Here is an 11,786-nt window from a genome sequence, read left to right on the forward strand (position 1 = left end):
CGAAAGAAGAAACAAATTTGAATTTAGGCAATGGCCTAAATAGAATCAACCCGTTCTAGAAATTACTGAGTAGCAGGGGAAAAAAAGTAACAAACAGAAGTTAATATACTGTAAGTTTTAAGTGCCCAGGAGGAAGGGGAAGTATATTGAAAATACCCTAAAACTCTCACAGAATCACAGGATGGGTCAGGTTGGAAGGGACCACAGTGGGTCATCTGGTCCAACCTCCCTGCTCAAGCAGGGTCATTCCAGAGCATTTGCACAGGATTGCATCCAGAAGGTACTTAAGTATGTCCAGGGAGGGGAACTCCACAACCTCTCTGGGCAATCTGTTCCAGTGCTCAGTCACCTGCACAGTAAAGAACTTCTTCATATTTAGGTGGAATTTCCTGTCCATCAACTTCTGCCCCTTGCCTCTTGTCCTACTGCTTGGCACCACCAAGAAGAGGCTGGCTCCATCCTCTTGTTACCCTCCCTTCAGATACTGATAAGACAGTGATAAAGTTCCCTCTCAGTTGTTTCTTCTCAGGGCTGAATAAGCCCAGTTCCCTCAGCCTTTCATTGTAAGAAATGCTCCAGTCCCCTAATCAATTTTGTAGCTCTCCACTGGACCTCCTCCAGGAGCTCCATGTCTTTCTCGTACTGAGAGCCTCTCTTGTACTCTGAATTGGTTTTAAAAGAAATGTACAGGGATTTAACATAATTTTTGCTTTTTTAAATAGTTGTAAATAGAGACTGCTGCTTTTTTCGTTTGTTTTGGTTTGGGGATTTTTTGCAGCCTGCATGTCCAGCACTTGCTATTCATGTTTGCTGCACCTAGAAGCAAACTGGGTTGCCTACTGTATGTCTCTTACAGTAATTTCTGAATCTGAGAATCAATAAGATTGGAAAAAACCCTCTGAGATCATCAAATCCTACCTCTGTCTAAACACTACCATGTCAACTAGACCAAGTGCCACGTCCAGTCTTTCCTTAAACACCTCCAGGAATGGTGACTCCACCATGTCCCTGGTCAGCCCCTTGCAGTGTCTAATCACCCTTTCTGTGAAGAAATTCCTCCTCATGTCCAACCTGAACATCTCCTGGCACACCTTGAGGCCATGTCCTCCTGCCCTGTCGCTGCTTACACGGGAGGAGAGGCCGATCCCCACCTGGCTACACCCTCCCAGGCGCTTGTAGGGAGCAGCCAGGTCTCTCCTGAGCCTCCTCTGCCGAAACACCTCAGGCTGAACACCTGCAGCTCCCTCACGCCGCTCCTCACAGGACATGCCCTCCAGCCCCGCCGCCCTTCTCCGCACCCGTGCGCAGGTTTGGGGGCTCGGGGCTCCTTGGGGGCGGTTCCGCAGCCGCGGCCGGCGCGCCGCGATGACCTCACGGCGCGGCACCGGGCCCGGCGGAAGCTCGAAGGGAGGCAGGGACGGAGGGAGGCCGGGGAAGGGCCGGGGCGGCCCGGCTGCGCTGCTCGGGCCCCGCCGAGCGCCATGAGCGGGGCCGGCCCCGCGTCCCCCGGCCGCGGCGGCCCCGCGGCCCCGCCGCCCGCTGACAGGAGACGGGACTCTCCGGCCGCCGGCTCCCCGATCCAGCCCATCATAAAGGGTAAGGAGGGAGGGGTGCGGAGCCCAGAGGTGCCGAGCCCGCCGTGCAACCCCGCGGCAGCGGCAGAGAGACGGTCCAGGAGCCCCTGGAGCCCCCAGGACTGGTCCGGCTCCCCGGGATTCCAGCGCCCTCCAGCCCTCCCAGGTTCGGCGGCGTGTGCTGAGGTTTAAAGCTGGACACCTGGGAGGCTTAGCTGGCTTCCACCTTTCAGAACTGGAAACCAAGGTGTCTCTGTTTTTTTCGGGGAGCCGAGTCGGCCACCGAGGCCTTGCCACGGGCATGGAGTTTCCTGGGAAGCTCTTACTTTTGGTCTTCTTCGCCCAAGTTTTGTCCTCGTTAATCTCTACACAGAAGCATTTGGACTGGGAAGTGGTTTAGCCGATGCTTCATTTACTACAACCATAGCTTTCCCGAATTTCTAAATAGTCGTTCTGCACCGTTTTGAACGTGGTGACATTCAGGGTGTTGAACAAACACGGGTAGATACAGTAGAGCCACCGGGCAAGTCCATCAGCTGGGCAGGAGAACGCATCCTTTAGATGGCAGTGCCACCTTAAAGTCTTTTTTTGGGGCTACTTTGTGTATTTCTTGCAACAGTATTTGCTATGCTCTCACGGTGCTTTTCAGTTTAGCAGGCTTTTTCTTTGTGACAGGCCAGTCTGTTTCTCCTCATATACTTAAATAGCAAATACTCCTTTCCAAGACTGAAATAGACTTGAAATTTCAAGTCTGGCCTTAGAATACAGGAAAATGCTGAGGGTTTTCCTTTGTAGTGAGGATTCCTCCTGTCTCTTGCTGGAGAAGACTCCCACGCTTACTCTGTGGATCTTTGTTAAGCTGCAGCGTTTAGTTCTGGTCTTTTACCAGCACTAACGATCAGATATGGAAGCTGTACAGAGGAGAAAGAGGATTGGCACAAAAGGTGCTGAGCCACAGAGGAGAGCGTTCACCTTTACAGAAAGGTGTCTTTGGCATCTGGAATACTGGTTCGTTGTGTTTTATCTAAGCTGGTGGTTTGCTGGGTCGATACGTTTACCCTACAAATTCTGTTCTGGTGCTCTTTTGGTTTTGTATGTACTTGGTGAGCAATAGTCCTTCCTCACACTGAGGTATAGTGCAGTGCCTGTGTTGTGTAGCCTGGTGTGAGAGTGAGAGAAAAACTAAAATTCTGACTTTCATTACTCTTCCAGATCTTGGGGAAGTCTATTCAAGACTGCTGGATCACCGACCAGTAATTCAGGGAGAAATACGTTACTTTGTTAAAGAATTTGAAGTAAGTATTTGTATCTTATTGGATGCTGGCAGGGTCTGAAACTTTGAACAGATTTAAGCATCTTTTAAGATATTACAGTAGGTACATAACTTCCTTCAAAGGGTTTGACATGGATTTTTTTTTCCCTAAAATAAAACACCTGTAGTGTACGTCTGCATCTTTAGCAAACAAGGCAGTAATTTAGAATTTTTTTTTTAACTTTAGAAAAGAACATGTATTTTTAATTTTTTTTTCCTGCAGAGGACTGGCAAGAATATTGATGTAGGAGAATAATGTAGTCCTGACATTTTAGAGAAGTCCTGTTGATTCAAGGAAAGTACTGTTGGCCAGTGTAGGTTTACATGTTCTTGAGAAACTACTTTAAGCCTCAGCTGGATTCAGCTACCACAGTTATATTTTTATTTTCTTTGATTTTCGTTACACAAGAGAAAATGATACTACTGGAAGAGAAGAGGAGCACTTTGTGCAAAGTAATAAAATCATTGAAAATTGAATAATTGTTATTTTATTGGCTGCAAATAACGCTAAAGTACCGAATGCGTAGAAGTGTTTATATACAGCTTTTCCCGGGAAGTATAATTTGGTTTCCACAAGATGGCAGCAAAAGTTTAGAAAATTTGAATCCTATGCCAGCAAAAGGCTGTTTATAGATAGATTTTCTTTCTTACAGAATGTGGAATTTAAAAATTTAACTGAACATGCAGTTACACCTCAAAATTCCAGTGTGCAGACCTGAATTGAATGACATTAAAATGTCTATCCCCTCATTCCCCCCCAACCTAGATTGTAGCTTATATTTCAAGCAGGTCTATTTTGTCTCTGCTGGTTTAGCAAAATACAGATATTAAATAAACTTTCATCAGATCTGTATCATATGGGCTTGAGTCACAAGAAATAATTTCTTTTCTCTGCTTTCCCTAATTAAGCTATAGGATACAGCAAGTTGTTTTAAATGTCATTCCACAGGAAGGAAAATATTAAACTCATGGACAAAATTAGAACTTATATCTTTAGGCTGATAACTCATATATTTGTCTCGTTTCACCTGAAGTCTTTTTATGCTTCTTAGACAAATTTAATATATTCTTAGATCTTTTATTGAAATTTAGTTACTGGCTTATACTTTTATGGGGGGAAAATAGTAATAGGTAGAGGATTGTTTAAATTTTTGCAATTTAGAATTTCTTTTAAGCGGGCTTAGGACCAGCAGCACCCAAAAATTCCACTTGTTTCTAACTTTTGAGATATGAGATACTTTTTGATTCAAACGTGCTTGTTTTTTCAATGATTAGCACCTAGTGTGCAAGGAATGCAGATTTGCATTCAGGAAATCTGGAGCCTGTTTTATTAAGGAGTTTCATTTATCTGTGTCTCTGTTTCTGAACCTTTAAAATGAGTATGGTAATCCCTGTCCCCCTCCATGTGATAGAGTATCTTTTGTTTATGTAGAGTTTTTATCCAAAGTAAAATGCTGGTGAAATTCAGAGTGGGAAGAGTGCTGTGCTTCAGAAAAATAGATTATTTTTTGAAATTTAGACAATAAAACAAGATCTTGCTGTACTTGTAATTAATAATGATCAGCAGTGATCTAGATGCGCTGCCTCTTTAGTCATATTATTAGTTATATTATTTAGTTAATTAGTTACATTATTTTTTTAGTCAACTTGATTTCTTTACTTCAGTTAAAACAATTTTACTTGTTTTCACCTCCTGCCATACTAAATGTGGAGGGTCAGACATCAAGCAAGCTGTGTTATTTCTCAGTAACAAACTGAGTTATAAAATGAAATACTTTCGAGCTCTGTTGCTCTCTGTTGTTTTAGAGTAGCCATAAATTAAATATACAAAACAGGACATTTTTTTCTGTACGGTGTGCAAACAGTTAATGTTGTTTTTTCTCACAAGGACCAGAGGAGTCATTCAAAGGATTTTTGTATTTTAATGTAAAGAATGGAACATTGCTCTCTTTTTATTTGGCAGTTTTTTCTGTGTTGTTGAATAAGTAGAGTAACACTTTAGTAGACAAGGTCTAGTCTTTGAGATGAAGCTATTAGTTTATCAACTGGGAAACCATCTTTAATTTGTCAAGTGGAATTCCTTGCTAGCCACTCACTTTCTTTCATTTTTGTGGCAGGAAAAACGTGGCCTCCGAGAACTGCGAGTACTTGAAAATCTAAAAAATACTGTCTTTGAAACAAATGAACGTGTTCTGCCAAAGTGTGAGCAGGCAATGCAAGACAATTTGAGTGAAACCTTCAAGAGATGTAAGCATCTTGCTTCTTATTGCTCTTGATGCATCATTTTGAGTAATTTAAATAGCTTGGATTCAAAATATGAGTTGTTAAAAAATTACCACACTTGATTTTCTATTCTAGAATATTCTATTCTATTTATGTGCTTTGTTATCACTTCTGTGCGACTCTAAAAGGGAAACAACAGGGACATTTTTTTATAATAGTCAGCTGATCAGCTCTTGCTAAGGTTGTGTTAAAGTTTTTTGTTGATTTAAGTAGAAGCTGTTTCAGCTCATTCCTTTCCTAGTCACTTGGAAATAGTGTTCCACGTTGACTAAAACCATAGACAAAATTTCAATTTCCTGGTTTGTTGCAAGCATGCTGTGGAAACCTTCAAGTTTTTTAATTTTCCCACGGGAGTGCATAATACTGTCTCATATTACTTAAAACAAAACTTCCTGCTGTATAGCTATGAAATTTATTATTATTATTGTTGTTGTTGTTGTTATTATTATTATTATTGAGTCACAAATTGAGAAGCCACAAGTTGCATGATAATCTTAGTTTCATCCTTATTAATATATTTCTTTACTGCTCAGACTTTAAAAGAATGTTTGAAATTTTTGCTAATTTTTATGCATTCTTTTATTTCTTACTCATTTAGCAAGATGGCTTCTTCAAAAGAGATTCTAAGAGAGTGTTGGTACACAGCTTTAGCTGCCAAATTTATGCAGTTGAAACATGCCACTGTGGGTTTTGTTACAATTTATGTGTGACAAATTGTATAAACATTTAATTTCCTATAACTTATTTATATGACATCTAGCATATGCAGAATAGCAAATGGTAGATGGTGCTTTACACACCAAAAGTATTGCAGGAAAACATTGAAATTTAAAATTTAGTCATAAGGTATCCTAATACCATCTAACTGGGATGAACTTTTGATGCTGCTCCCTGACTTTATAATGGCCATGTGTGCAGTACATCTCCAGTTATAGAATCCCAGAATGGTTGGAGTGGAAGGGGACCTCTGGGCCCTTCTCCCAACCCCCTTGCTCAAGCAGCAGCAGCTTGACCAGTTGTCCAGGACTGCATCCAGTTGCTGATTGAGAAACTAGTATATTTAATTCTGTGTTAAAATAAAGTGTTAATTAAGTTGGGGGGGGGGGGGGGGAATGCGTTGGAATACAGTTCCTATTTCCATTGACAAGTTTTCCTAGGCTTAGTCTGGGAGAGAAGAGATGGACTTCAGCATGAAATGTTGTACATGTGGAGTCTATACACAGCTGATGGAGAAAAAAATAAGGGGAAAAACCCCAACTAGAGTTTGGTCACCTGTTTCTACTTACTGATTTGAGAGTGGTTTTTGATGTCTTCTGAGGTGCTGAATAGGGCACTCCAGCTCATCAGCAACACTAAGAGTGTGAGCACAAGAAGGCCTCACTGCCTTCCTGCTTTTGCCTTCTAGAACATACAAAGGTTGAACTCTGCAATAAGCCTGCTTGCTTTTCTAAGTGTAAATGTTGTGTTAAGCATTTTCTGTAAGTACAGGTGACCCTTGGGCACAGTTAAGTGACACAGTGGAATATAATCTTCACTTTGCAACAGCTTCACATCTTCTAAATCCCTTTCAGGCAAGTCTCTTTGATTTACAGCAGCAGCCTGATCTACTGCAATTTTTTGTTTCAGTGCAAGCTGCCAACGCTATGATCCATAGACTCCAAGAGAGGGAGTTGGAAGTGAGAAAGGTAAAGGATGGATGGATGGATGGATGGATGGATGGATGGATGGATGGATGGACGGATGGACGGATGGATGGATTTTTACTTTGTGATCTAAGAGTCCTGTGCTTCACAGCAAGTTTGTCTGCTTCCAGTATAGCAAAACTTAAAAACATATTTTTCCGTACCTTGTGTACTTGCAGTAAAACTTCCTTTTGCGGTGATTTCTGCACTTATAAAATGCACACTGCAAATTTAATGGATCTAGCTAACTCTTGCTACAATCTCCTGGTATATGGAAACTATTTTTTTATTTCCTTTGCTTTATTTTCCCTCCTAGCTCAGACTATAACATTTGTCACATACAGGGAAAGCTTAAATATAAAAAAAGCTTATTTTCTGTGGAACAAGAAACATCTACTAACTTACCAGAATGGAAATGTAAATCTTTCCTAGTTAGCTGAGAACATTGACCATATTATATATATTGCTTGTTGAAAAGGAAGTGTTTTTTTTCACTTGTGGATGGGTTATTTAATGAAGGGCTATATTATAGGAACATGCGAATCATTGGAACCTTTTCAGTTGGCTACCCTTTGCTTATTTGAAATACATGTGTTCTGAATCTAAAACCTGGAAAATTATACAAGAAATTAGTTTCATGTATTCCCATTACTACTTCTTTATTGTGTTCCTGTGTTATCTCTTAACTTGCAAAATGCCATTGATAATAATTTAGTTCAGGAAAAACCAAAGACGTTTCCATGGCCATCAAGCAAAACAAGCTGTGCATTGATGGATGTAAGCTGATAGTCATGTTTTTCTTTCCTTTTTTGCAACTGATGAAGATGGGCAGTCCACTTGGAATTGAATACTGGTACTGGGCAAACAGCACATGTCTGAGCACTGACAGAGTTTGCTTGTGTCTGACACTAGAGTAGATATTCATAGAGAGGTTACAGTTCTGCCACTGTTTGTTTGAAGTAAGACTTCAATAAGAAATTTAAAACTTAGAAAATGAACAGTCACTTAGTAAGAATGGTGACTGTCCTTTTTTAAAAATATTAGCTGTATGTTTCCACTTTATTTGGGTTTTTTTTCTTTTAATATGTAGTGAAATAGTAGTTACAGGTATCCAGGATCCATAGCATTTCTTGGAGTTTGTAGAGTAAGACTTTTTGGCTTGAAACTTTCCAAAAGGGAGTAGTAACATGTAGATAACTTTTTAAAAAATATAGATAAATTTTTGTCATTGTAGTGCAGCCACTTGAGAAGAAATACCTTTTCCTTACTTTTCTGAAATGATGTGTTCCAAAAAAATAATGAGAATTTGGTGGAAAGTCGTGTCAGGTTTGGGTATGTAACGTGTAATTGTGTCAAAAAGTGTTTGAAACACCAATGTTTCAAAACCTGTTGATTACAAAATAGCGTACCAGTCAAACTCTTAGAGTGCACTGGTGTATTTTTGTCAGTAGATGTTACTGTATCTGTTGGAAGCAAAAATGGATATTGGCATAATGTTGTTAAAGTGTCTCAAAGGCTGCACTGAAAAAAAGTTTTGTATTTAGCCCTTGCCGTGTGATCTTGAAGAACAGCAGAGAGAGTGTTTAATATATAAATGGGTTCCCAGTACCTTTAGCTGACAAAAATTCCACACATAAGAAACAGTCATTGCTGATACACCAAAAAGGAGAGAGGCAAAAAAAGAGGAAGGATTAATCCTCTCTTTTGCTGGGAGATGGAGCAAATGGAAGAACAACTGCCTAGATTTATTTTGGGCACTGTACCTGTAATATAAGGGGGCCAGACTGTTAATACAGCTCTCAAGCAATCCACAGAATTACACTGCATTTTGTCATGTGCATTGGATGTGTGTATGATCTCTTTTTCTAGATACGTAAACATTTTTAATTTTTCTTTTCAAGATAAGATAATGAATGGAATTAGACTTAGCAGAAGCCAAGCAGTAGGAAAGTATGAGGGGAAAAATAACTTATTTATAAAGGAAGACATTAATCACAGTGAGAGGTAGCTGGCTAAAGCAGAAACACTAGCTGCCAGTTTCAAAATATGTAATATCTCTGTCGTTGTATTTTATAGAAATAGCATCATTGCTAATACAATAACATTAATACTATTGCAGACATTTTACCACTTGTTTTGGATTGGCTATACAAAAATAAATATTTTCTTTTTAATTTCTCCTTTCCATATGTTTTCTTGCTAGTTTGCAGATACTTTTAATATGGAAATGATTGTTAAAAACTCTGTATTTTCCTCCTGTCAGCTTCAGGCAGACAAGGTGATGGCTCGAGAGGAGAAGTGCATTGCCCACTGGGAGGAGTTCATGAAAGAGCAGCAGAACAAACGTGTGGAGGTGGACGAAGAGCACAGAAAAGCTATGGAGCGCCTCAAAGAGCAGTATTCTGAGATGGAGAAGGAACTGGCCAAATACGTTTCTTTTTAAGACCTTTTTTAATAATGCTGGATTTGTGCCATGCTCAGTTGCTTCTGACTTAAATTGAGGTTCTTTTGGAAAGCTGAAGCTGATAGAAAAAAGGAGAATTTCCTCTACTGGCTTGGTACGGGAAGAAAAGATTTGCATACTTTCAACTTAAGTGCCTATCTATGCTTTTTTGGTTCAGGGCAGGTGGAATGCCAGTATTTGTTGGAAGTGTAACTGAAAACTGTGTGACTACATCAGCTCAGGGAGTTGCAAACTGGAGTTCTCTCCCATCAGCAGAGTATCATATCATTTGGGAAAACAGAGACTAATGTAATATCAACTATCCTGGTGTGGAGCCACAGCCCTTTCCCAAAAAGTAGGTTAATAGATTCCAGCCATAGTTAGCTGAGAATTCACTGGGAAAACTCTGTATTCTGCTCAAAGATTTCAAGAAAATAAACTTGTCTTATGGAGTATTTTACTTTGAAGATTAACCAGTGGAAGATCTCAACACAATTTTAAATACAATTGTAATTCAAACTTTTGGGTTGTATGTTCAGTATTATGACATAGAGTTGCAATTTGAATGGTTTTTGTTAACATAAAAATTGTAAAAGTAAGCTTGGTCAACAATTCCTTTTTTTTTTTCTCTGTAAATCTCTCAGGCCTCTCTTTTTAAGCTTTACTCTTCTAAGCAAAGCTAAAACAAGCTAAAAAAGTGATCATGAGAAAGCATATCAGTCTTTGTATTAGCTTTGTAGCTAGTACAGGTTTACTTAAATATTTAGCATGCTGTTGGTTTACTTAGGATAAGCTTGTCAGAAATTTATGAAGCAATTGAGGTAAGATTTTTGTTTCTTTATCAGAATAACAAGTGAGCAGATTAGTGATTAAATGCCTGTAGTACTGATCTGCTTTCTTACCAGCTTGTACAGCATACATGAAATCCACTCCTGCACTGCTTTCCTTTATCCCAAACTTGCAGTTACCAGCAGTGTAACTGAAGAAGTTAACTTAATCAGTTCATTAACCAAGGAAAATGAGACGTAGTACCTTAATGAAATTTGCTGCAAGCTAACCGTTAGTGCAGGAAATATCTTTCCATAATTTAGTTGGTGTCCAATGTAGAATGGAAACAGGTAAAAATAAACAGAATTTACGCATTACCTGTATTGCAGCAGTAATATACCAACAAGGGTTGCTTGTGTAGGTTTATGGCTTGGTTTCAAGGCTTCATTCCTGGCAACATTTTGATAGTGTGATTAAAGTTAGTAGAGAAGATGGAATAAGTATTTGAGATTTCTTTCAATAACACTGAATTTCTGCCAAGCTGCTCTGCCTGCTACCGTAGACCCAACAGCTTCATCAATCATCATCGTGTATCTGGACTGAAAAGAGGATTTGCCAACACTGGGGCACACTGGAATGTTGTTAATTCTCTGTTCTGAATGGAAAAACATAGATGTCTCAAAAGGATCCCACACATGAAAAATAGGAAAGCCTATTTGTGAACAACTCCTATCTGAATAGAGGGTGATTTCTGTTAGTTCGTGTACCCGTGATGAATGTTGTAACTAAGCTCTGACTTTTCATTTAAAAAAGAAAAAAATAGTCCTTGCCTGTCTTTAGAATTGGGTGTGGAATAGTTTTGTTTGGAGCACAGACTGGAAATGGATTCTCTTACCAGATTATTTGATGTATACGTGCTCAAAGCCTAAATATCTTTGTAACAGAACACATTTAACTGTATACTGAATTAATTTTTATTTTTGCACTGATTATTTTTATTAAGATTTAGATATCTAATTAACTGTGCACTGGAGCTGTAGGTTTTAGTATTTCATCAGTTTGAAGGCTCATAAGCAATGATGCAAGTGTTATAAGTTGGATATTCACTGGAAAATAAAGTGGTATGTCCAAAACCTGGGATGTTTGCTCCTGATCTTTTTTCTTAAGTGCTAACACTGAAAATGTGTTCCTCTTTCTGAATGTTTTAGGCTGAAGAATCTTTTATGCTAGAGATAATTTGAAAGCACACTTCTTCAAAATCTGTCTACCTCTTGGTGTCCATGTTATTCATTGTGGGGACTAAATGAAAACATCTGTTCCTGAAATAATTTCATTTAGTAACTTTCACCTTTTTTGCATGATGTGCTGTAGGTACTTGGAAATGCTTAATCATATTTGAAGCAACTTGCCAACATTTGTGGGAAAACCTATTTTTCTGTCTAAATGCTTTTAAAAAATCTCAACCAATAACTGATGTGTCCAATACAATCTCAATATGTCTGACTGATAAAGAAAGATTCCTGTCTTCAGCATTTTTTTATCAAAGTGGGACTATGGTCTGTCTGGACACAATAGTTCTCCACAGTACAACTTTCTTTGCAAGATTCAAGTTTTTGTTCTTCACAGTCTCTACTATTTGGGAAAAACAGAAAAATCAACAGTTTAATAGCTGGTTTTATGCCGTTGGTGCATGAAGGAAGTGTTTCACCTTATACTTAAAATTT

General features: G+C 39.2%; 1 protein-coding gene across 1 annotated transcript; it reads left to right on the forward strand.

Moving 5' to 3' along the window:
• Window positions 1-1,425: 1,425 nt before the first annotated feature.
• BLOC1S5 (biogenesis of lysosomal organelles complex 1 subunit 5) lies at window positions 1,426-11,200 on the forward strand. The gene is made up of 5 exons (XM_014885854.2): window positions 1,426-1,596; window positions 2,787-2,869; window positions 5,004-5,133; window positions 6,796-6,854; window positions 9,115-11,200. Exons 1-5 carry the CDS (start codon window positions 1,482-1,484, stop codon window positions 9,292-9,294), a joined length of 567 nt encoding a protein of 188 aa, XP_014741340.1. The 5' UTR covers window positions 1,426-1,481; the 3' UTR covers window positions 9,295-11,200.
• The last annotated feature ends 586 nt before the right edge of the window (window positions 11,201-11,786 follow it).

This window comes from Sturnus vulgaris, chromosome 1 (genome assembly GCF_052056855.1).
Source record: "Sturnus vulgaris isolate bStuVul1 chromosome 1, bStuVul1.hap1, whole genome shotgun sequence".
Lineage (NCBI taxonomy): Eukaryota > Metazoa > Chordata > Aves > Passeriformes > Sturnidae > Sturnus > Sturnus vulgaris.